Source organism: Perognathus longimembris, chromosome 23 (genome assembly GCF_023159225.1).
Source record: "Perognathus longimembris pacificus isolate PPM17 chromosome 23, ASM2315922v1, whole genome shotgun sequence".
In the NCBI taxonomy this organism is placed as follows: Eukaryota; Metazoa; Chordata; class Mammalia; order Rodentia; family Heteromyidae; genus Perognathus; species Perognathus longimembris.
In genome coordinates this window covers 16088683-16114586 of record NC_063183.1, presented here as the reverse complement: position 1 = coordinate 16114586, position 25904 = coordinate 16088683, and the positions used below count along the sequence as shown (strand labels likewise).

The 25904-nt window shown below is 43.3% G+C and overlaps 1 protein-coding gene across 1 annotated transcript in view; it reads left to right on the top strand.

The window, feature by feature from the left end:
- The window catches only part of LOC125340533 (ATP-binding cassette sub-family A member 17-like), a 51382-nt gene extending 26943 nt beyond the window's left edge, over positions 1–24439 (top strand). The window contains exons 14-31 of the mRNA XM_048332194.1: positions 2013–2168; positions 2342–2552; positions 4063–4213; positions 7130–7228; positions 8773–8935; positions 9636–9942; positions 11752–12025; positions 12175–12379; positions 13222–13357; positions 15236–15394; positions 17025–17203; positions 17852–17971; positions 19077–19271; positions 21125–21312; positions 22604–22774; positions 23019–23209; positions 23350–23423; positions 23869–24439. Coding sequence (XP_048188151.1) covers positions 2013–2168; positions 2342–2552; positions 4063–4213; positions 7130–7228; positions 8773–8935; positions 9636–9942; positions 11752–12025; positions 12175–12379; positions 13222–13357; positions 15236–15394; positions 17025–17203; positions 17852–17971; positions 19077–19271; positions 21125–21312; positions 22604–22774; positions 23019–23209; positions 23350–23423; positions 23869–24162 — 3273 coding nt within the window. The 3' untranslated portion in view covers positions 24163–24439. The remainder of the gene's footprint in view (positions 1–2012; positions 2169–2341; positions 2553–4062; positions 4214–7129; positions 7229–8772; positions 8936–9635; positions 9943–11751; positions 12026–12174; positions 12380–13221; positions 13358–15235; positions 15395–17024; positions 17204–17851; positions 17972–19076; positions 19272–21124; positions 21313–22603; positions 22775–23018; positions 23210–23349; positions 23424–23868) is intronic.
- The last annotated feature ends 1465 nt before the right edge of the window (positions 24440–25904 follow it).

The following is a 25904-nucleotide window of genomic DNA, read 5'->3' as shown; positions in this document are numbered from 1 at the left end:
AAACCCAGGGCCTCACGTATACCAGGCAAGCACTCTTGCCACTAGGCCATATTCCCAGCCCCTACACCAAATGGTTTTTCCAAGTATTGCTTTTGGAGTCGTTTATCGTTTTATCCTTTGTCTCTTGATTTTGATATTCCCTTCCACTTCCCTAGTTCTAATACCAGTATATACAGTATCCAGGGTACTCAGATGAGATACAGTGATTGCACAGGTACAACCACATGAAGGGGATACAAGAGGATCATCAACAAATGAAGCTACTGTTTCACGTGGCATGTTGAGAGTAATTACAACAGTGATGAAACACTCGTTTCCATAACATGGAGTTCATTTTACTTAGCATCATCTTATGTGCTCATAAGGGCATAGCTATTGGGCTCTTGTGATCCTCTGCTGTGACTAGCCTAAACCTGTGCTAATTATTCCCTATGAGGGAAACCATAGAGTCCATGTTTCTTTGGGTTGGCTCACTTCACTTAGTATAATTTTTTTCCAGGTTCTTCCATTTTCTTATTCTTTCTGATAGAGGCATAATTGTGTATATGTACCACATTTGCCTGATCCATTCGTCTACTGAGGGACATCTAGGTTGGTTCCATATTTTAGCTGTGACAAATTGTTGCACAGAGATCTTTTTTTATTTGTTTATTAATTGAACATAATTTTTTTACAAGGTGTTGTGCAAAAAGTGTACAGTTACATAGTAGGGCAGTGTGTACATTTCTTGTGATATCTTACGTCCTGTTTTTCTATCCCTTGTCTAGGTCAGGTAGACATATATACAATATACAATGTATCAAGAACATATACAGTATTCACAGACTTGGTCTCTACTGTCTCTCCGTCTCCCTTTGTTAACAGTCATATATCAGGGAGATCATGCCCCTTTGTTTTCTGTGTTCTAGGCTTGTCTCGCTCAACATTATTTGTTTGAGTTCTGACCATTTCCCTGCGAACAACAATATTTCACCATTCCTAATCGCTATGTAGTATTCCATTGTGTATAAGTACCATATTTTTTGGATCCATTCGTCTGTGGAGGGGCATCTGGGTTGTTTCCATATTTTGGCTATTGTGAATTGTGCCACGATAAACATGGAAGTACAAATGTCTTTTTGATATCTTGGGTTTTGCTGTTTAGGATAGATGCCTAGGAGTGGTATGGCTGGGTCATAGGGTAGGTCTATATTGAGCTTTTTGAGAAACCTCCATACTGTTCTCCAAAGTGGTTGTACTAATTTGCACTCCCACCAACAATGGAGAAGGGTTCCTCTTTCCCCACAGCCCCTCCAGCATTTGTTGTTGCCTGAGTTCAGAGTATAGGCCATTCTAACTGGGGTGAGGTGGTATCTCAGGGTTGTTTTTATTTGCATTTCCTTTACTAGCAGGGATGTTGAGCATTTCCTCATGTGTTTCTTTGCCATTTTTATATCTTCTCTTGTGAAGTCTCTCTTTAGCTCTTTTGCCCATTTCCTAATAGGTTTATTGGGCTTGGGGGGGGGGGCTTAGTTTTTTGAGTTCTCTGTAGATGACAGATATCAGGCCTTTGCACAGAGATCTTAAGAAAGTAATTGTGGCTGGATGCCAGTGGCTCACACCTATAATCCTAGCTACTCAAGAGGCTGAGATCTGAAGATCATGGCTTGAAACCAGTCTGGGCAGACAGTCCTAGCATTGCAACATTCCAGGGATAGAAAGGCCTTCCCAGAAACTAAGTACAAGATCCAGGCAAATTCTTTAAAAACACATTGATTTTTCATATGTTGAACCACTCTGGCATTCCTAGAATAAATGCCACTTTGCAGCGTATTACTGTTTTATCATGCTGCTATATTTAATTTTACTGGCATACACTTACTTTCATAGTTCAACATGAAAATATCTATCCCTTTCTTTGAAAAAGTTTCTTATATAGTTTTCCTGTGTATAAACAAGCAAAATGTTAGTTGGCTGCTTGGAACTCCCGGAAGAGTAGCCTCATCTTCCCACCCCATCCCCTGCCATTGCAGCTGAAAGGCCTGTCACCCCAGAAGTGTGCTGAAGAAGTCAAGCAGATGCTAGACACCCTCAGTATGAAGGACAAGTGGAGTTCACGGTGCAAGTTCCTGAGTGGAGGGATGAGGCGCAAACTCTCCATTGGCATCGCCCTCATAGCAGGTTCCAAGGTACTGGGCAGCAGCACCCCACATCCTGATGCCACCAGGCCAGGTTCCCCACACACAATGGACACGTATTTGGGCACTAGAACTCCAGGTAGCTTAGCAAGCCTCCAGAACAGCCAGCCTAGGCCTGGGAAGTGGCTCTGCCATTGACACAAGGCTTTGCCTCTGCCATCCAGTTGTTGATTCTGGACGAGCCCACCTCGGGCATGGACGCCATCTCTAGGAGGGCCATCTGGGACCTTCTTCAGCAGCAGAAGAGTGACCGCACCATCCTACTGACCACGCACTTCATGGACGAGGCTGACCTGCTGGGGGACCGCATTGCCATCATGGCCAAAGGGGAGCTGCAGTGCTGTGGGTCGTCTCTGTTCCTCAAGCAGAAATATGGTGAGTGGTAGGCAGCAGGTGGGCAGATCTTCCTCCATCCTGTGACAGGGTCAGCGCCACTGTTGGCAGTGCTGAGGGGCACTGCCCACTGCCAGCCTTTTTGAAGGGCCCTGACATGGATGGGAAGGGACCTTCTCTAGACTTCCTATCTTCTCACCACAGAGGAGGAATTTGTAGGAATAAGGAGAAAATGAAGTAACACCTCCACCCACGCCTCTTGCTAACCTTGCTCCCCTAGCCATGAATGGCTGTCTTCTACTCCTCACTACCTAGCTGCCCTTACATAGAGGTCACATTCTCAGTGACAGCCATTCTCAATATTAACTGTCCCTTATTTATTTTTGCTTATTTATTTTCTTATTTATTTATTTTCTGTCTCCTACTTTTTTCTTTTCTTTCTTTCTTTTTTAGGAAGGGTCAGTCATGGGGCTTGAACTCAGTGTCTGGCTGCTGTCCCTGAGCTCTTTAACTCAAGGCTAGCACTCTACCACTTTGAGCCATAGTGCCATTTCTGGTTTTCTGGTGGTTCATTGGAGCTAAGAGTCTCATGGCATTTCCTGCCTGGGCTGGCTTTGAACTGAAACCCTTAAATCTCAGCCTCTTGAGTAACTAAGATTATAAGTGTGAGCCACCAGTGCCTGGTTTGTCTCCTACTTCTTTAGTGAAATCCCCATAGGATTACTCAGAACAGTGCCCATCATATCATATGGCTTCAAAAATATTTGTTGAATGACTCTATTTCCTATATGATGTAAAAAGTATTACTAATTTCTGGGAAAAAAATGTTTCAACTGCTATACAGTATATTTCCTCAAAACTATGGGGTTTTTATTTTGCTTTGTTTTTCCTTTTTGAGTTTCTGAGGATGAACCCAGGGCCTCAAAGGGTAGTCAAGCACTATGCGAATGAACTATATCTCTAATCCTGTGGTGTAATTTTTTTTTTTTTTTTTTTTTTGGCCAGTCCTGGGACCTGGGCTCAGGGCCTGAGCACTGTCTCTGGCTTCTTTTTGCTCAAGGCTAACACTCTGCCACTTGAGCCACAGCGCCCCTTCTGGCCATTTTCTGTATATGTGGTGCTGGGGAATTGAACCCAGGGCCTCATGTATACGAGGCAAGCACTCTTGCCACTAGGCCATATCCCCAGCCCATGTGGTATAATTTTTATATGGTATCTTTGGTCTTAATATGCAAGGCATCTGCTTACTAAGTTTTTACTTCTTCAAGTTAGTTATCATTTAATGGGAGTGTTGTCCTTAATATAACCTCCATGTTGCCCAACTTTGCTAAATTTGCCACTGTCACCTTCCAATTCCAGAGCAGAGGAAGACTCCTAAATAGAATTTCAGTGCTCCCAAGGTCAGTTCATTATGGTTTAAACTTGATCTCATAGGATTGTTCAGTGTCTTTCCCCAAGCACTGTTCCATTCTAAGCTACAGAAAACTAAATGTGGTCCAAGAAGAAAAGTATAGAGTAAAATGGTTTTATGGTCTTTTACATGGTATTTCAGGTGCAGGATACTATATGACTTTACTGAAAACACCTTTCTGTAACACAGAGAAGCTCTGTCGTCTTATCTATCATCACATACCAAATGCAATTTTGGAGTCTGATGTTGCAGAAGAATTAATATTTATACTTCCTAAAGAGATCACACACAGGTATGGATTGAGCGGTTAGCACAGTTCATTCTGGCCGCAGAAATCAATGTCCTTCACATGTGCCCTCATGCAAAAGACATGTGACCCCAAATCTTATCCTGCAAGAGAATTAGTGCAGACTTAGGATCTCATTGTCTGGATCATGTCTAAGGTCCAGTAAGGCTTCTCAGGTATGGTACTTGGATTCAACTTTCTGGGGTGGTTCTTTTTTATTTGAAGATATGCAACTAAAGAGAGAATTATCTGATCCACATACATCCTGTTCATTGAGAATGAAATGATGACATGGGTAGGATAACCACAATATTTTTATTCAGAAATTGAACAAATAAAAGGCACATGAGAGGGCTGGGGATATGGCCTAGTGGCAAGAGAGCTTGCCTCGTATACATGAGGCCCTGGGTTCAATTCCCCAGCACCACATATACAGAAAACAGCCAGGAGTGGCACTGTGGTTCAAGTGGCAGAGTGCTAGCCTTGAGCAAAAAGAAGCCAGGGACAGTGCTCAGGCCCTGAGTCCAAGGCCCAGGACTGGCCAATAAAAAAAAAAAAAGGCACATGACAGTTGTTAGCCTTTAGCAATTCTGAATTCTAGGTGTCACCAATTTCTGCTTTTTTAGAATCAGGAAATGTATATTGATTAGGATACTGTCATGCTTCTTTTTTTTGCCAGTCCTGGGACTTGAACTCAGGGCCTGAGCACTGTCCCTGGCTTCTTTTTGCTCAAGGCTAGTACTCTACCACTTGAGGCACAGTGCCACTTCTGGCTTTTTCTGTATATGTGGTGCTGAGGAATCGAACCCAGGGCTTCATGTATACAAGGCAAATACTCTACCACTAGACTATATTCCAAGTCCCTTAAGAGTGGTTTTGATTTGTCCTTAACTCCATTCACTGGCTATTGACTCACATACATACATACATACGTACATACATACATACATACATACGTGTGTGTACACATATACACACATATCCTTTTCCACAAAAACTGGTTGATTACTTGCAGCAAAGTAGCTTTATTTGTATCTTTCCTGTCTGTAGGAGATAGGCCAGAGACTATTTTTTATTTTGAACTCTGTCCCTTTATGTCCAAGTTAGTGTCGTTTGGACTTGTAGATTTCCTAAAACCAGATTATGAAATGAACTTTGCTAGACTAAAGTTACATTCACAATCTTCAAATGAACTCCCTCTCAGCTGGGAGCATGGCTCAAGTGGAAGAGCACCTACATGATGAGTGCAGTGTCTGATTCCCAACTCCAGTACTACCACAAAAAAAAAGGTCCTTCTATACCTTGCACTAAAAGCCATGACAATGTAATACAGTGCCTTTCTGAATTTTAGAATCCTTTGCCCAGATGATTGAGACTGATTCATGGATACCGCTGAGATTTATCAATTGGCTTTCAGCAAGAGACCTTGTAGTTGCCTAGTGAAACTATTCTTTATTCTGAAGCAATATTTCTTTGTCGTTACTTCAGCTTTCATTTTGTCAAGAACCTTTTGCTGGAAAGACTGTCAGGATGCCTCTATATTTTCTTTAATTTCTGTTAAACATTTGACTGTTTTCATTTATTAACTTTTCATTTTGTCATGTGCAACTATAATAAACCAGTTAACACTTTCAACGTTATAACTGGTTATATCTATAGGAATTTACCCATAAGTTTGTTAAATACTCTTTCAGTCTTTTGTTACAGCAACTGAATCTATGGCCACAACTATTTCTAATGACATGAAAAATTAAGCAATTTTCTCACTGTTCTTCCAGAGTCTGTCTAGAATTCTCTTGCCTTCATTCCACTATCTGATCCCAAAGCCATATTACATGTTCTAGTTTTGTTTTTTTTCAGTTACAGTGCTTCTGGGACCAAATTTTGTTTCAATTGTATATTACTAAATAACAAATTACCTCAAAATTTACTGGCTTAAAATGACAAACATTTTATTGCCTCTCATAGTTGTGTAGGCTGACTGAGCTCAGCCAGACAGTTTTTATAATGTCTGAGGACCTCGTTTTTGTAATGTCCAGGGCCTAGAATGAACTAGAATGTCCAGGATGGCTCATTCTCACACGGGTTGATAGTACTGACTAGCTGTCACCTAGGAGCTCACGGGCTGCTGCTAGTTGCACTCAGAACTCCCTTGGCACCTCTCAAGGTGACATGCACTTCTTATAGCAAGGTAGGAAAGATCCAAGGAGTATGCCAAGAGTCTGTGTTCAAAAGGGGAGAAAACTTAAGGCCTGAGCACATGAATACCAAAATATCACTTCTGCCCTATTACCTTGCTCAGAGCAGTTAAAATAAGCACCACTCATGATGAAGAGTGAGAACTGGCATGCCCAATGTGGGGAGGACACTTGCAATTTTTAGGCCACAAGAAGACAGTGCATAATGTTGACAGTCCTTATGCCATAAAGAGGTACACTCTGTATGTGTATATGCCTCATAACAGAGCTTGAAAATATCTAGATAAGCATTGACAAAAACAGATGAGTAAATTTTTGACTTTTGATCTCTAGAACTGTAAAATAATAAATATGTGTGACTAAAACAAAAAGAACTTTGGAAATAGCCCACATAGTTAATACATGTAAAATGGCTAAGAACACCCCCTGGCATTTAGAAAGCATTTCAAAACACTGTCTTTATTTTAAAGGGAAAATTGATTAATAATGATTTTGCATCTATATAATGTGCTAGATGTTTTAGGTTTATACTTACAGGAACCTTCCAGAGGAAATTCTGTTATCCTCATTCAAGTTCATGTGCCCTAGTTCTAAAACTAAAGTTAAGATTTGAACAGAAATCTTCTTGGCCACGCAGCCCATGCCTTTTCCTCTGTAGAGAAGTATAGGTGGCAAAGGATTCACCTGTAGATTTTCAGAAATAAAACTGTCCTTTCCTTTCTAGGTATGAATCTCTATTTGCTGACCTGGAACTGCAAAAGGTAGAGCTGGGAATCTCCAGCTTTGCGGCCTCCGTCACCACCATGGAGGAAGTGTTCATTAGGTAGGCTCTGACCTATCAGGTTGGAAAGGAAGCTAAAGGTCATCTATCTAAACATGGCCCAGTGATTGATCTTTTCACAAACACCCTCACCAAATGGTTGTCCAGCCCCGATGGTACTTCTGATATTGGGGATATTAGATAATGGAGTTTATATTAAATGCAATGCTCAGCAAGCCTAATTCTCAAAAATACATTTTTAAAGTATTATATCATTTGAGATATTTTTGCTTTCAAATAGAAAATAAACAATAGAAAGACTTAATATTTCATTTTAAAAGACTTCCCAAGCCAAGTACTTGTGGCTCATGCCTTTAATTCTAGCTACTCAGGAGGCTGAGACTTGGAAGAAATCATTTTGAAGCCCACTCAGGCAGAAAAGTCTGTGAGACTACATTTTCAGTTAACCTGCAAAATGTTAGACTGGAGGCATGGCTCAACAGGCAGAGTGTCAGCCATGAGCAAGAAAGCTAAGAGAGGTCATGAGGCCCTGAGTTCAAGCCCTGTACCCTAGTGCTGGTACAAAGTAAAACAAAAAGGCAGTTTAATATAAAATTCCTGAAGCAGAAATGCAAGCTTGTTTCTATCGAGTGTAGGCCTTGATAGACTGCTGCATGTAAATTCTGGACAGGACCACATCAGGAAAAAGCATGGCAAGGGGCACAGGGGTGATTTATACCTATCATTTTGTATTTTTCTACTAGTCCTGTACATACATAAGGATTTTTCTCTCCCTTGTTTGCATTTTTTTCTCATCCTATTTTCACTCTTCAACACTTACTAGTTTCAAGTTATGCTTCATTATTGAATTATTTCAATTCTTAGCCTAGTAATACACACACACACACACACACACACACACACACACACACACAATTTGTCAAAGACTCATTAAATTAAAATCCTTAGTCTACTTTTGGAAAGTACAAGGACCTTTAATTTTATTGACATGCATCCCACCATCAACAGCTTATATGCATATATATGTATATATATATATGTTTTTGTATATTTCTTTTTTGGGGGGAGGGGGCCAGTCCTAGGGCTTGGACTCAGGGCCTGAGCACTGTGTCTCAGAGTGGTAGAGCACTAGCCGTGAGCAAAAAAAGCTCAAGGATAGTGCCTAGACCCTGTGCCTTATGACCTACCAAAAAAAATTGACCTTAGGACTTTACTCACTGGCCAAAGATTAACAGCTCCTGGCCTATAGTCTCAGCATTACAATGTTCTTTAACTTTCAGTTTTGCTTATAAAATAGACATTGCGTAATAAGTTACTTTCTTTTCATTTTCATGTGATAGGTTTTTAAGGAGAATAACAAATATGTCATGGTAATTTTTATTTGGCTCTTTGAAAAAGCCATTGATTAGTTAATTGTGAGGATCTTGTTACCTAGGATACAAACTAGCTAGAGCTCCTTTTCCTCTCATATTCTTATCCTGACTTCTCAGAATTTTTCAAATGTTATTTTTATTGCTTAATCTAAAAAAAGAAATGTGTTCTAATTTTGAGACTTTGTATTTGCTTATATTTTCATTTTGATTTAGGGTTTGTATGTTGGCAAATTGCAGTTCACATAGAACAACTAAGGAGCATCACACTCGCCAGCCATATCCTCTGATTAGCAGAGTCCCTGTTGACAGAATTAAAGAACTTCACTCAAGGATCTTCTCAATACAGACTGGCCTGCCAATCAAACTAAATACTGGCGTAAGCAGCATATTTTAAACACATATAAGAAAGGAAGTTGGGGCTGGGAATGTGGTCTAGTGGTAGAGTGCTTGCCTGGTATCAATTGATGCCTGGGCCTGAAGGCCCTCCCAAACTCCTCACTCACCCCAGAAAAGCCATGTGAGCACATTCAGCACTAACTCTGAGGGTCCCACCCCATAACTGCACACCTTGACATAGACTGCCATTGCCACCAGGGGCATGTTTGTGCAAAGGTCTTATGTATTTGTATGAGTCATCTGTAAGATAACATGACTAGAGTATCATGGAATTAAATTGTTTTCATCTAGACAATTCCTTTTCAAAACCTGTGGTTCCAAATGAAAACTCCACTATCAGTGGCATTTTCCCCACATTTCTCTTAAGTTTTTAACACTGTCATAGGTGGGGGGAAAAAATCTATCATTTACGCTTGGTTCCTGTAGTATCTTAGGTTCTACTTCCAGATTCTTTTTAATCTATGCTTTCTCTTTCTGCCATTAAACATCATATCATAAGGCATTTTAACTTGAAGTTTAACTTGAAGGCATTGAACTTGAAATTTTGAACATGATTAAAAAGTTAGTTAGATGTAATGTGAAAGATACAAGTGGACAGGAGCCAGGAGCTAAAGTGCCTCTAGCTTCTGTGGCCATGTTAATGTAGTGCCTCCTCTCTCTTTTTTCCCCTTTAATTGTAGTTCAGTCTTTTCTGCCAACAATTTTATGCCATGCTCCTGAAGAGAGTCACATATTCTTGGCGGAACTGGATGTTGATGTTATCTGTACAGATCCTGGTGCCTCTGGTTATCCTTGTATTAACCCTCATGTTCTTCAACTTCAAAACAAAGAGCCTGGAGAGCGTTCCCTTGGAGTTGACTCTAAAATCATATGGTCAGACTATTGTTCCATTCTTTGTTTCTCAGAACTTCACCCTGGATCCTCAGCTTTCAAATCGCTTTGCAGATATGCTTAAGGCTGAGGGGCAGATTCCTCTGCAGGTCTCAGGTAAGGCTCAGACATGGAATGGACACAAAGCAGGCTCATTTCATGTTCAATAGGGAAAGTGTATCCTTCTGTGTACCTGCTATTCTCTGAAGTCAGACTGATTAGCTGCAATTGTAATTTTAAAAAATCTTTCAAACCCAAAATGACAAGAAAGAGAGGATTGTTTGGCTGGGGATATAGCCTAGTGGCAAGAGTGCCTGCCTCGGATACACGAGGTTCGATTCCCCAGCACCACATATACAGAAAACGGCCAGAAGCGGCGCTGTGGCTTAAGTGGCAGAGTGCTAGCCTTGAGCGGGAAGAAGCCAGGGACAGTGCTCAGGCCCTGAGTCCAAGGCCCACGACTGGCCAAAAAAAAAAAAAAAAAAGAAAGAGAGGATTCCTAGGAATGAGACTAGGTGTGTTTCTCTAGGAATTAAAGCATTTCCCCCAAGGCAAGTGTATTCAGAAGAAAAAAAATACACACACACACACACACACACACACACACACACGAGAGTTTGTAAGTAAATTGGCAATAAATACAAAGGAACTAAGTGGAATGGAAGCATTATAAGACACAAATACATTGGTGGGACGTTGGTGGCTCATGCCCTACCTACTCAGGCAACAGATCTGTGAATTATAATTTGAAGCCAGCATGAGGAAGGAAATCTGTGAGACTCTTACCTTCAGTTAAGCAACAAAAGCTGGAAGTTAAGAAAAAACAAACAAAAACAAAAAAGCTAGATGTAGAGTTGTGGTTCAAGTAATAGAGTGCCAGCCTTGAGCAAAAAAGCTAAAGGACAGCACTCAGGTCCTGAGCTTAAGCTTCAATATTGATGCACGTGTGTGCACACACGCATGCCCCTTTATTTAATCAAAATTCTGTTTTAACTTTAGTGCAGGAAGAGGAGGGAAAAATCTATAGGGCATGCGCTAAAGTGTTTGAGAAAGGATGCCTCTGAAAACAGGCACTGGACATGGTATGGGTAGAATGGGGCACATCTGTTTCTCATCATGTTTTGTATGAGTATTCAGTTTTTAAGATTATAATTTCTATTAAGAAAAAAATTCAGAGTAATTACTTTTGTAATACAGAGATCAAATGCAGAACATGATATAACAAAACAGTTTCATCATAAGGCCCTGTACTGGAGCTTGGATCTTTTTTTTTTTTTTCTTTTTATCAGTCATGGAACTTGAACTGAGGGCCTGGGTGCTGTCCCTGAGCTTTTTCATTCAAGGCTAACACTCCACAACTTTGAGTCACAGTGACACTTCCAGTTTTCTGGTGGTCAATTGGAGATAAGAGTCTCATGGAGTCTACCTAGGGCTAGCTTCAAATCATGATCTTCACATCTCAGCCTCCTGAGTCACAGGAGGGTTAGAGTAGTGAGCCACTAGCACCTAGTCAATCCTTCATTCTTAATGTGTCACCTTTCATGGCTCCTCTGGTCATATGTTCATCTCGTGGTTCAAAGCCAGCCCAGACAGGAAAGTCTCTTGTCTCCAATTAATCATTTTTAAAGCCACAGGTAGCACTGTGGCTCAAGTGATAGAGTGCTAGCCTTGAGCAAAAGGAGCCCAGGGACAGTGCGTAGGTCCAGGGTTCAAACCCCAGGACCAGGAAAAAAAAAAGACATAAGACTTGGAGATAGCCTGGAATTCAAGGTGGTGTAGGGCAAGAGGAGGCCAACTTTGGTGGTGGGTAGGGCTGATAATGAGAGGTGAGAGAAACAAGAAGGTTGGGGAGACTGTGTAGGGGCCCATGTGACTTCCTTCTACCTACAACGCCCGCTGCCTGTGAGTGTTCTGCTTCCCTCACAGACCCCATAGAGGAGTTCCTGTTAAGAAAGGCAAAAGAGGAGCCGGAAAACTTCGATAAGCAATATGTGGTGGCAGCTTCGTTTGAAGTCATAGACAATGACACCATAGTGACTGCGCTGTTCAACAACCAGGCGTACCATTCCCCTGCAGTGGCTCTGGCTCTAGTAGACAATCTGCTCTTCAAATTGCTTTCTGGTGCCAGTGCTTCCATTACCTCCTTCAACTACCCTCAACCTCAGACAGAGGAGGAGGTCTCCGAGAGCCTCCTGTACCAGTAAGCATGGCATTCCTGCTCCCATTCCTGCGTCCCGCTCACCCATCTGAATGGACTCACTTTAATTACAAGTTTTATTCTGAAAGAAGCTTGCTATTGCATTTTTTATTTAAACTATTGTCTCTCTCCTCGTGTCCTGTCTTTTACAGGGGCGCTAAAGGATATTATCTTATTATCAACTTGCTTTTTGGGATAGCTTTTCTGTCTAGCTCTTTTTCCATCTTGACAGTCAGAGAGAGACGTGTTAAGTCCAAACAGGTCCAGTTTGTAAGCGGAGTCTGCATAACTGCATTCTGGTTTTCTGCTCTGCTGTGGGACCTCATCTCCTTCCTCATTCCCACTCTACTGATACTGGTAAGCGCTGGGTGGTGCCAGGTCATTTCCTGCAGACCAGGGACTCCTGGATGGCCCCTACATAGAACCAGGACGAGCTGGCCCTAGATGAGAAATCACCTCTATCACTGACCCTTTTATTAAAAGGTTGGTGGCTCCAGTACCCTTGAAAGCAGAGAGACCTGCCCTAAAGTTTTCATGTGGCACCCACAGAACAGCTGCTTAAAGCTAGTGAGAGCCAATGTTTGGGGACACATGCTTGTTGCCCACAAACAGCTCACCATAAAAGTGAGGGGTTGAAGTATTGGATTGTGGTTGAGGTGAGTAGTTCAAGAGTTTTGTGGGGGGGCTGGGGATATGGCCTAGTGGCAAGAGTGCTTGCCTCGTATACGTGAGGCCCTGGGTTCAATTCCCTAGCATCACATATATAGAAAACGGCCAGAAGTGGCACTGTGGCTCAAGTGGCAGAGTGCTAGCCGTGAGCAAAAAGAAGCCAGGGACAGAGCTCAGGCCCTGAGTCCAAGCCCCAGGACTGGCCAAAAAAAAAAAAAAAAGAGCTTCGTGGGTTTTTTGTTGTTGTTGTTTTTTTTAAATACAGGATAAATCACTTCCTGCTTTGTTCTACCTTTGTGTTTCATAAGCATCTCTGTACCCCTTTTTGTAATGCATTAGGCTACTGGTCTCTAGGGAAGCTACTGAGAACAGAGGCTAGGACTTGCTCATTGTTTCCTGGGCACATGAGGGGAAGAAGAAAATTGCCTGTGAATGTTACTAATACCTTACTTCTAAAGCTGAGATTACCATACTCTGTTGAGGATAGATTTTGTTGAGGATAGATTTTGAATGGTCTTCCCTTTCCTAAGGTGGTGTTTTTTTACTACAATGAGGAAGCTTTCACCCAGCATGGGAACGCTCCAGCTGTAGTCTTGGTTCTGATGCTCTACGCCTGGGCCCTCATCCCCTTCATCTACATGGTCAGCTTCCCCTTTGACAATGCTGGTAATGCTTGCTTTAAACTTGTCGTAATGCTGATCTTTTTGAGCATTGGCCCCACTCTGCTAGTCTTAGCGACCAGTGAACAAGGTGAGGACAAGTCCATGTCTACGTATTACATAAAGCTTTGAGGTTTTTTTCCTTTAACTGCTACAGAAGTTGTACTCACAAAGGTGTGTGCCTAGTGTCTGTGAGTAGATAAAAGTAATCCTGGGGACAGGATCAGAAAAGTAATTGTTTTGGGGGTGAGGGGAAAAGAACTAAGGTGACACATTAGGGAGTGTTCTGGAGTATACATATTTATCAAGCTGGGCACTGGTGCCTAGTGCCTGTAATCCTAGCTCCTCAGCAAGCTGAGATCTGAGGATCGCAGTTCAAAGCCAGGAAAGTCCTTGAGACTCTTATCTCCAGTTAACCACCAGAAAACTGGAAGTGGCACTATGGCTCAAGTGGCAGAGCACTAGCCTTGAGCTGAAGAGTGCTCAGGCCCAGAGTTCAAGCCCCACAACAGACCAAAAAAAAAAAAAAAAAGGACATATTTATCTTGATTGGAGCTCTTGTAATGTGGGCTTATATAAATATGAAAATTAATTGAACTATCTACATCTCATCAAAATGCCTAATATCTCAATATAAAAGGTAACAAGTAAATAAATTAGTTGAGGTAAGGGGAAGGGTTCTTAGTGAATGTATACTTAGTATAAAAGAAACTAAGACTGAGTATTATTCACACTATACATACCTAAAATGGGCATCTTTTTCTTTATTCTGCTATCTCTTTCTGGATCAGGATTAAACAAATGTGCTGATATGTGCTGATACCTCTACAATACTTTTTCATTTGCATTTTCTGCTAACATTCTCTTCAAATTGACTTTAGGTTCTTTTTATTTTATTTTATTTTATTTATTTGCCAGTCCTGTACCTTGGATTCAGGGCCTGAGCACTGTCCCTAACTTCTTTTTGCTCAAGGTTAGCACTCTGCCACTTGAGCCATAGCACCACTTCTGGCCGTTTTCTATATATGTGGTGCTGGGGAATTGAACCCAGGGCTTCATGTATATAAGGCAAGCACTCTTGCCACTTCCCAGTCAGGTTCTTTTTATTTTTAACTTAAGAAGGAGCTAGCAATTTCACTCTGTCTCTATTTGGGGAGTTATTTTGTCTCCTAAAGAAACACTAATGATAATTTGATCTGCAATTTTAGTTTATTATTTATTTTTTGCCAGTCCTGAGGCTTGGGACTCAAGGCCTGAGCACTGTCTCTGGCTTCCTTTTGCTCAAGGCTAGCACTCTACTATTTGAGCCAAAGTGCCACTTCCGGCTTTTTCTATATATGTGGTGTTAAGGAATCGAACCCAAGGCTTCATGTATAGGTGGCGAGCACTTTGCCACTAGGCCATTCCCAGCCCAGCACCCTACTTCTTGAGCCACAGCACTACTTCTGGCTTTTTCTGTTTATGTGGTGCTGAGGAATCGAACCCATGACTTCATGCATGCTAGGCAAGTTACTCTACTGCTTTGCCACATTCCCAGCCTCTTGGTCTCCAAATTTTAATGATAAGCTTAGAGATGGACCATGGCTTCCTTCCTGTCTGAGGATGTACTCCAACAACTCCCTAGAGGGGGCTCCAGCTCCCCTCAGACATACCTTCCCCTTCTGCCCCACCTGCACCACCTCTACTACCCATGGAGTCCCCACTGCAGCCATTTCCTGGCTGGTATTCCCAGACATGCTGTACTCTTTCACATACTACACAAGCACAGTGGAAATACAAGAGAAGAAAAACCAGGAGTCAGGGAAAAAACCAGGCTCTGGTCCAGAAGAGACTGCTGCCTTTTTCTTCTTGAAAGTAGAATTAATGTTTTCCATTCTCATTACAGGGCTGGGCTACACAGAAATCTCTGAGTCCTTGGATCATATATTCCTCATACTTCCAGGGCACTGCTTAGGGATGGCCTTTTTCAACTTGTATCACAACTTTGAACTAAAAAAATTTTGCAGTGCCAAGAACCTGGATGATATTGAGTGCAATGAAGTTTGTGAGTATTGTAAATGGAACTTTTTTTGTTTTTTTTTTTTGGTTATGGGGCTTGAACTCAGGGCCTGGGCACTGTCCCTGACCTTTTTTCATTCAAGGCTAGCACTGTATCACTTTGAGCTGAAATGCCACTTCTGGATTTCTGGTGGTTAATTGGAGATAAGAGTCTCATGGGCTTTCCTGCCTTGAATGGCTTTGACCCATGATCTTCATATCACAGCATCCTTACTAGGATTATAGGTGTGAGCCACCAGTACCTGTCCTCTAGCCTACTCTTAATGTTTTACTACAGAAGTGGTTAGTAGTCATTTGATTAATGATTGAAAAATCAAACTTGTAAATATTCTGTACCAAACCTATCAATACTTTATATTTCAAATAGCTGCCATATAGTCAGGGAAAAGTTATTATTTTTTTGGTGCTGGTAATTGAACCAGAGCCTTACACATGTCAGCCATACTCTTAACACTGAGCTACTTCTGCATCCCTTTAATTTTTTAAAGAAATTAGGACAAAAGTTGGGCCAGGTACAATGAATCATACCCGTAATCCCAGTTACTAGGGGCTGGCAATGTGGCCTAGCAGCAGAGTGCTTGCCTAGCATCTATGAAGCCCTGGGTTCAATTCCTTAGCGCTACATATTCAGAAAAAGCCAGAATTGGTACTGTGGCTTAAGTGGTAGAGCGAAAAAAAGCCAGGGACAGTACTGAGGCACTGAAGCCCCAGGACTGGCAAAAGAAAAAAAAATCCCAGTTACTAGATAGGCAGAGATCATGATTCCAAGCCAACCCAGGTAAAAGTTCATGAGACTTCATTATCAACCAATAAAGCGAGGTATAGTGGAGCACACTAGTCATCCCAGATTTGGGTGAAGTATATATAAATGGATTGTGGTCCAGTCTAGAACAGAAAAATAAAAAATGTGGGACCCTATCTCAAGAATAACCAAAGCAAAAAATATATATATTTGTGGTGTGTGACCTGAGAAAAGAGTATTGTTGCTTCTTTTTCTTTTTTTTTTTTGCCAGTCCTAGGGCTTGGACTTGGGGCCTGAGCACTGTCCCTGGCTTCTTTTTTGCTCAAGGCTAGCACTCTACCACTTAAGCCACAGCACCCACTTCTAGCTTTTTCTGTGTATGTAGTGCAGAGGAATTGAACCCAGGGCTTCATGAATGCTAGATGAGCACTCTACCACTAAGCCACATTCCCAGCCCTGTTGCATTATTTTTCTAGAGCTCTTTATAAAGGAAAACAAAAGATTTGTGTTTACCATTTGCTAGAAAATAGTGCCAGCATTGATGATAGTGAAACTTTGTTATTTTTTTTTTGCCAGTCCTGGGCCTCAAACTCAGGGCCTGAGCACTGTCCCTGGCTTCTTTTTTGCTCAAGGCTAGCATTCTGCCATTTGAGCCACAGTGCCACTTCTGGCTGTTTTCTATATATGTGGTGCTGGGGAACCGAATCCAGGGCTCTATGTGTACAAGGCAAGCACTCTTGCCACTAGGTCATATTCCCAGCCCTGAAACTTCTGTTAATAGTTGTTATTATGGGAATTAACCTACTATATACAAAGGTGAAGACAGGCATTGGAAATCATCCAAATGTGGTAACATCTGTTTGTCCCCTGTTAGCAGAAGGATATGTGGTCCAAAAGAACATCTATGCCTGGGAGGCCCTTGGAATGGGAAAGTACTTGACAGCCCTGGCCATCTCAGGACCTTTGCACATTATTCTGCTTTTCCTTGTTGAAACCAATGTCTTCAAGATACTGAAAGCCAAGCTTTATGACTTTTTCAGGAAGCAAGATTTGGTGAGTAGATCAGAGTGTCAGTCTCTAGAGAGAGGTCAAGGGCCTAGCTCTATGGCTTCCTTCCTGTGCTCTGTAGTTGGCTTGATTCTCCACATCAGAGGGAGCCTGGAGACTACCTGGTCCAATCTAAGGACAGAGAAGTGATAGTCCATGTTCAAGGACCCTGGAAGGGAAGATGCATCTGGCTCAGCACCTGTAACCCTGGTCAGCATGCTGATTACCCGGAGTGCTTTAAGGACCACCCCATCAGCTGACTAGAATCAAGACCTTGGTTTTCTAGAACCAATTGTCTTGCAACTCTTCCTCAGTCATCCATGAGCCAGACAGGACACAGGTCTCCTCCTTCAGCTCTTGGTGTGAATATCTCCAGAGGCTAAGGCCCTCTGGGTAAACTACATGAAATTGCATGGTTATATCTTGCTATCCCTGGGCTCCTAAGTTTTAGCTTTCCTCTAGAGTCAATACCCTGTGACATTTACATATTTACCCCATCATAGTTGTGTCAATGTGATTTTCGTCTTGAATACCTGAAGCCAGTAGGGCCACCTTTAGGGTTTCCAGGGAGTATCTAGCCTTGGTGGCTCCCTTCAGTCTCTTCTTCCTGCCCTCATAGACAGTTGTATTTCCATCCTTGTCTTGGGAATGTAGGCAATGTACCTCAGACCAGAGTCTGAAGACCAAGATGTAGAAGAAGAAGTGAGAACCATCAAGAATTATTTGGAAACATTGTGCAAGACAAATCCATTAGTTGTTAAAGAAGTGTCAAAGGTAAATCCAAACATGGTTTTATTTCTTACTTACTGACTCACTTATTCAGATAGCATCTTACTATGTAGCTTAACCTCAAACTCAGAATTCTCCTGCCTCAGCTTCCTGATTGCTAGGGTTACAGGGCAAATACAAGCTTGCCTGGCTCTAGACTTGGCTTTAGAAAGCCAAAACCATTTTTCTCATAGGCCCTATGCACATGAAGTCAGCCTGCTGATAGGCTTGGGATGCCTGCAGTGACGCATGAGCTTCTAATGGAGTTGAGGGGGATTAAAGTATGTCTGGGTTCATTTATCTACCCAGAGATAAGCAACTCCACCCTCCACAGTCTCTTCTGTGGGCCAGCTATGCCCTAAGGATGCTGTCTCTTCTATATTCTACGTGTGACTTAAGAAGGAAAGAGGGCTAGAAAATGAGGCCTGACTGGTTGGACCTCTCCTACTCTAGAACATGATTGTGGAGGAAGCAAGGGGGTAAAGTACTCTGGAAGCACAGCACCAACTTCTTGAGTCTCCCTGATAATCCCAGGAAGTATTTTGAGAGACCCTTTAAACAAGCAGGAACTTTATAGCATTTTCCAAAGTTTTTAGTCCTATTGTTTCTCTATAGTTACTAGTGTTTAAAGGGAATCTTTTCCCTTTAACCTAGGGGAAAATCTAGGGTTTTAGTAAACATCAAATATTTTGTTGGTCTTGTCAATAAATTTATTTTTAAAAAATTAAACAAAAAATTTTGTTGGCTGGGTTTGGAGGTGTGGCTCAGTTGGTAGAATACTAGCCAGTGAGCAAAGTATCAGGTAATAAGTTTGAGTCCTGGTCTTGAAATTAAAAAAAAAATACAAACACAATTTATTGCTTCTGAGACAGAAGGGGAAAAAGGCTTATCTTAGGGAACTATTTTCTTGACATGCATAAACAGAAGGAAGAGAGAAAATCATAGTGAGACTTGCTAGAAGTAGTATCTGAAAGAAGGCAAGTCTGAGCCTGACTGTTGAGAGGCCACTTGGGGCCCCAAAGGCAGCCGGGACCTGCCAGAATGGGTGTGCAGTGACCATGGCTGGCAGCCGACTCACTACATCTCCTATCTCCTGTCTTGTGTATTGCAGGTCTATGATGTCAAGGTTCCCTTGCTAGCTGTGAACAAAGTATCCTTTACCATTCAAACAAAAGAATGCTTTGGCCTTCTTGGCCTCAATGGATCTGGGAAGACTTCCATTTTCAAAATGCTGACTGGACAGAAGCCCACCACTTCTGGGGATGCCTTTGTCAAGGGTTTCAGCATCAGCTCTCAATTAGGGAAGGTGAGTGTGACCTGAAAACAAACACACGGGTTGACATGGGAATCAGGAGCAAGGGACTAGAATGGGCCTTGATCTCTGAAAAGTTTACCTATCAGTTTCATGTGTGACCCTCAAATTCATATGTGTAACTAAGACACTTCTCTGAGCTCCAGATCAGATGTGGAGATGCTTGCCCAGCACTGTCTCTCAAGTGCCTTTGGGTGCTGGAATCTCAATGGCCTCCCAAAATGTCTCCACCCCTTGTCATCTCCCTGCCATGTTTTTTGGGCAGTGAGTAGCACACGTGGACCTGCTGTTGAAGATACTATCCGAGGTGACCATGGCAGACATGGTTCATGTACGCTTTGCCCCCCATATGGCCGCCCAGTCTGTTCTCTCTGGACCTGTTGCTACTGAAGTTGCCCTAGTAGAGGTGACTCTTAATTTCCAGTCTGTATCTTTCTTAATGTCTCTGCAGCAGTTAGTAATGGCCAACCTCCTCAAAACTTCAAGCTCAAGGTTTGTTTTGCTTATTCTGTAGCTTCAGTCTCTCCTTGCTCTTCTTTATCAATAATATTTCTTTCTCAGATTCCTTAGGTAGACAGAGTTTTGTTTTATGTTGTCATGTTGGGTTTTTGTTTTGAGACAGTATCTTGTTATATAGTCTCAAACTGAAAATCCTGCTGCTTTTGCTTCCCGAGTGCTATGATTATAGCTCCTTTGGTAGATACTCATCTGGCCTAGTAAGTTGTGACGTTACTGATGGTTATTCCTGCATCCTACTGTCCTTACACAAACCTGATGTGGCCTGGTCATTTATGTCACACTGGTTCCCATTACTATCAATTTGGTGATGTCTTCCAAATAGTCACAAGTCCAGTCCAATTTCAGACCTGTGTTTTAGACTGTAGAACTCACCTTCTGTAACTGTGAGATAATCCTTATTGCCTCTTCCTGTATGTCTATGTATGTCCTGTATGTAAAAGACGCAGTGATGATACAGTTTAATATGTGTGTGACTGATGTGCTGAAGGGAGACAAAGTATTTGAAGCCCTACTAATCTACCTACTAAAAGAATACATTAAAATAAATCAGTAAGCTGGCTGCTGGTGGCTCACATCTGTAATCCTTGCTACTCAGGAGGCTGAGATCTGAGGCTTGAGGTTCAGAGCCATCCCTGGCAGGAAAGTCCATTAGACTCTTATCTTCAATTAACCACCAGAAAACCAGAAGTGGCACAATGGCTTAAAGTGGTAGAGCACTATCCAGGGGCAAAAGAGCTCAAGAACAGTGCCCAGGCTATGAGTGCAAGCCCCATAACACACACACAAAATCAGTCCCTAAGAGCATTGTAATGAGATTTCAGAAAACCAGACACAAAAAGAAAATCTTCTAAGGACCCAGAGATTTTTTTTAAAAAATGGGTCAATGGCTGGGAATATGGCCTAGTGGTAGAGTACTTATCTTGTATACATGAAGCCCTGGGTTCGAGTCCTTAGCACTACATGTATAGAAAAAGCCAGAAGTGGCACTGTGACTCAAGAGGTAGAGTGCTAACCTTGAGCAAAAAGAAGCCAGGGACAGTGCTCAGGCCCTGAGTTCAAGCCCCGGGACTGGCAAAAAAGTGGGTCAAGTTGATGAGCATAGCAGATACACTGAGGTCTGACTTCTGAACAGAAACAAGGAAGCAAGGGCCACTAACCTGGACTGCCCAGCATTATTATTATCTGGGGAGCTACACATGGCAGGTTTGGGTATTGGCAGTGTAGAGGCAAGAGCTGGACCAAAGTAAGACCAAGGGAGGCATGGGGAACCTGGCCAGAAGAGGCTGCATTCTGACATGCCTCCTTTTCTGGGCTGTGTTCTAACTCAGGTGCGGCAGTTTATTGGTTACTGTCCTCAGTTTGATGCCCTGCCAAACTTCATGACAGGCCGAGAGACACTGATTATGTATGCCCGGATCCGAGGCATCCCAGAGAGTCACATCAATATCTGTGTGAAGCAAATTATTGACGACTTTGTCATGCTGATGTATGCAGACAAGCTGATAAAGACTTACAGGTGAGATGTGGGACTTCCCTCAGCTTCTCCACCAGCAGTTACAAGATGAGCTCTTGTTCTTAGTACTGCAGTGTGGGGCCAGGCCCATCTACTCAGACATGGGTCGCTACACAGTTTCTGTAGAATGCACCCATGGCCTTCCCTGGTCCAAGACATCACTCTATCTTGGTCTTGAGGAAACTATGGAGTGATTCAGGCCAGAGGCAATACCTACAGTTGAGAATAGGCAAAGGGCACCATATGTATTGTACCAACAGGGAAAGCAGTCTGTCCTTTCCTCCACTTCATGACAAGCTTTCTATTTTTGGTAGGTTTGCATTTTAAGCCCACAGTTATTTCATCTCAGTGTATCTCCTGAGGAGCTCCCCAGACTCCTGTTGCCAGAGATATTAAGCCAACTCCAGTTAGCTGGAACAAAGCAAGACACTCATGATGTAATTCCAAGTACTCTCCTTCTTTGCATTATGTATAGCACCCCTAGAGGCACCTGGTGGTGTTGCAACCTAGGATTACAAACTTAAGAAGTACCACTGACCCAGGTGTCAGATGAAGATATTCTTTCCTTTTTTGCCTGTTTCAACTGATGTTAAGGGCTGGGAATATGGCTTAGCAGTAGAGTTCTTGCCTTGCATGCATGAAGCCCTAGATTTGATTCCCCAGTACCACATACACAGAAAAAGCCGGAAGTGGCGCTGTGGCTCAAGTGGTAGAGTGCTAGCCTTGAGCAAAAAGAAGCCAGGGACAGTGCTCAGGCCCTGAGTCCAAGCCCCAGGACTGGAAAAAAACAAAAACAAAAAACATGTTAAGCTTAAGTTTCAACAGATGTTCATGTTTCCTTGTACATTTGAAGATCAAATGAATTTAAATTTTCAGAGTTTACAATGGTAACATACATAATAAATGCTTTGTGAATATAAAAGTGGATCAAGTAGGTGAGGTGGTGCATACTTGTGATCCCAGCATTTGGGAACCTAAGGCAGGAGAATGGGGTTCAAGGCAAGAGCAGGCTACATAGTAAGACTCTGTCTCAACTTTTTAAAAAAAATTCCATAAAATGGTCCTGTCCTTGTTATCAAATGGAGAAGTGTCCCTCCCTCCCCAGCATCCCTCAAAGAGACTCATTGACTCTTGTATGTCCAGGGGCATGGTTTAGCTGAGTGGTCATGCAGGGTATAGAGCATCATCACACAGAGAAGGAATAGTAGATATTCGACCAGCAGGACACAGCACTGCAGATTACCATTCTCCATGACCCTACCTTAACACCCCCCCCCCCCCCGCATCCTGTCAGTGGTGGTAACAAGCGAAAGCTGAGCATTGGCATCGCCCTCATTGGAGAGCCTGCAGTCATCTTCCTGGATGAGCCATCCACTGGCCTGGACCCTGTGGCCAGACGCCTGCTGTGGGACACTGTGGCCCGGGTCCGGGAGTCTGGCAAGGCCATCGTCATCACCTCCCACAGGTAGATCCTGGGTCTCTGGGTCAGTGGAAGAGCCAGGACAGGTGGCTGGGAAGCAGAAGACCTGTTAGCAGCTGGCACAGACTTGGCCAGAATATTCCCCAGGCTCTGCACAGGGGCCACACTGAGCATGGGAATCAGGAATGGGCTGATCTAAGGGTCAACATCCTCTCAGCACCAGCCCTTTACCCCAGGGTGGGAGTCAGCCTGTCTTAGCCCTGTATTAGACTTCTGTCCCTCTCCCCAGCATGGAGGAGTGTGAGGCCCTGTGCTCGCGGCTGGCCATTATGGTGCAGGGTCAGTTCAAATGTCTGGGCAGCCCGCAGCACCTCAAGAACAAATTCGGAGGTGGCTATTCCCTGAAGGCCAAGTTCCACAGTAAAGGGCAGCAGGAGGCTCTGGAGGAATTCAAGGCATTTATGGACCTGACCTTCCCAGGTATGGGCAGGGGAGGGGGATCTGGCAATCCTGTTGGGTGGCTATCTGGACCTGTCAGCTGCTGTTCAGAATCTGTACACCAGGCTGTCCTCCCATTCCTCCAGCCCAACCATCACAGAAACATTGTCTCTTCCATGCAGACAGTATCCTAGAAGATGAGCACCAGGGCTTGGTCTGTTACCATCTACCTGGATACAACCTCATTTGGTCAAAGGTGAGTGTCCCTCATATTTCGCCAACTTCCTGGGTCTGTTTCTCATGTAGAAGTTGGCTGATGTGCCTTGATGTCAGATGTGTGTTGGTGTCTCCATGGCAGTTTTCATGCAGATTCCTAGACCATAATCTTTGGGAGTTAGCTTCTCCCACTCTTAGGCATCATGGAGCAGGGAGCAGCCCATAGAAGATACCACATGCCCAGGACTACATAGCAAGCCAGGGACCTGGGTCAGCCTCTGCCTTTCTGGCAAGAGACCTACCCTAGGAGTAGACAGCCGAGTTCCACAGGACTGACTTCTTGGGAAGTGCTATAGAGTACCTAAGAGAAGGAACAGCCTTTGGGGACCTTGTTACAAGCCCAGAGGTGGCATTGCCCCACCCTATGGACATCATGGCAACTCTAGATAAGCCTGTTCACAGTAGCCACCTTCTCCCTTCCACAGGTGTTTGGCCTTATGGAGAAAGCCAAGAGGAAGTACAAGTTGGAAGACTACTCCATCAATCAGGTCTCCTTGGAGGATGTCTTCCTGGGCTTCATTAACCCTATAGGACCCACTCAAAGAAAAGACCAAGAGCAGGCAGACTCAGACAACACCTCATCATTCTCACTGCCTCTCCCACTGCTTCCTCAGCCTTCCTCACCTTCTTCCTCACATCTTTCACTTTTCTCACCTCATCCCTCTCAGCCCCCCTTAAATCCTCCCTCCCCATCTTCCTCAAAGATTATCCCACTATAATAAGATTCTAGTGTAGGTCAGCCCAGGTGTACATGGCCTGCCATGGTGGTAACAGAAAAGGGTGACCATAGACCAGGGCTAGAGCTGCATTCGAGTGGAGTCTCACCAAGTCCATGAATTGTAAATTTACATGGTTATGATGTTTCCAAAGGTAAGAGGACAGGACATATTTTTGAGGTTTACTGGTGACATTAATCCTTGAGAGGGGGGTAATCAACCTCTTTACCTCCCTTCTGCCCTTTCTACTTCAACCATATCATCCTAATTCACCCTGTGAGAAGCCAACCTTAAGTCATAGTTTTTCAATATTTAGAATAAAAAGCAATATATCTCATTGGGCCTCACCCTAGATCTTCTGAGTTAGAAACTGGGGGGGGAGGGGTGTTGGGGACCAGCAAGCCACATTGTCATTAACCCCATAACAGGTGCTCAGACCTGCAAGAGTGCAAGAACCACTTCTCAGCTGAACTTCCCTACAGCCCTGTGCCCAAAACAACAGCACCAGAACACCTCTCGTGGCTATACCAAATGTCTTCCTGACATTTCAACTGACTGTTCTGTGGCACTTTTTGTGGAGAAAACCTCCCTAGGCCTCCATCTACCCTAGGCTCCTCTCCTCTGAGTGATGGGAGTTCCTCAAACTTCCAACCTATTTTTATTTAGTTTGTTTTGGAGACAATGTTTCCCTATGTATCCCAGGCTGGCCTGTAACTTAAGATCCTCCTTCACCCTCCCCAGTGCAGGAGTCACTGTACCAGCAAGCCTAGTCCTATTGTTCCTTACTCTGTCCTCTGTACCCACCTGTTCTTCTGGTCTTTAACTCTTCCTTATTCTGCCAGAAATTTCCCTGAACTCCAAAGAACTCAGGCTTTCCTGAGTTCTCACACATATCGAGGCCCAATGGGAAATGGGCACATGTCACAACCTCTAAAAGTGGCCAATGCCCCAATTTGGCCCTAAAGACTCCACTACTGTGGGGCCTGGAAGCTGCAACATCATTATAGATGCAGACAAGGGAACACCCTATTCCTAAAAAAAACAAAAAAAAAAACAGTACAGAGATAGGTATCCTCCAGTTCCAGGCCAGCCTGAGCTACATAGTGAGATCCTCTCTCAAAAAGCAAAAAGGGGGGCTGGGGATATAGCCTAGTGGCAAGAGTGCCTGCCTCAGATACACGAGGCCCTAGGTTGGAAAACGGCCAGAAGGGGCACTGTGGCTCAGGTGGCAGAGTGCTAGCCTTGAGCAGGAAGAAGCCAGGGATGGTGCTCAGGCCCTGAGTCCAAGGCCCAGGACTGGCCAAAAAATAAATAAATAAAAATTTAAAGATAAATAAATAAATAAATAAAAGAAAATGAGTAGGATATAAAGAAAAAGATATGAGCCAGGCGCTGGTAGTGCTTCATACCTGTCATCCTAGCTACTCAGGAAGCTGGGATCTGAGAATTGCAGTTCAAAGCCAGTCCAGGCAGAAAAGCTCATCAGACTTTTATCTCCAATAAACTACTCAAAAAGCTGGAAGTGGCCCTGTGGAGCATTAGCCTTGAGCACAAAAAAGCTCAGAGACAATGCCCACACCCAGAGTTCAAGCCCCTGGATTGGGAAAAAAAGAAAAAGGCAGAGGTAGGGATTTAGCTCAGTGGAAGAACACTTGCCTGGCAAGTGCAAGGCCCTAAGTTTGATCCTTAACTCTGCAGAAAAAAGAAAAATATAGAGCTGAAGTCACAACTGGGGCTTTGAGTAA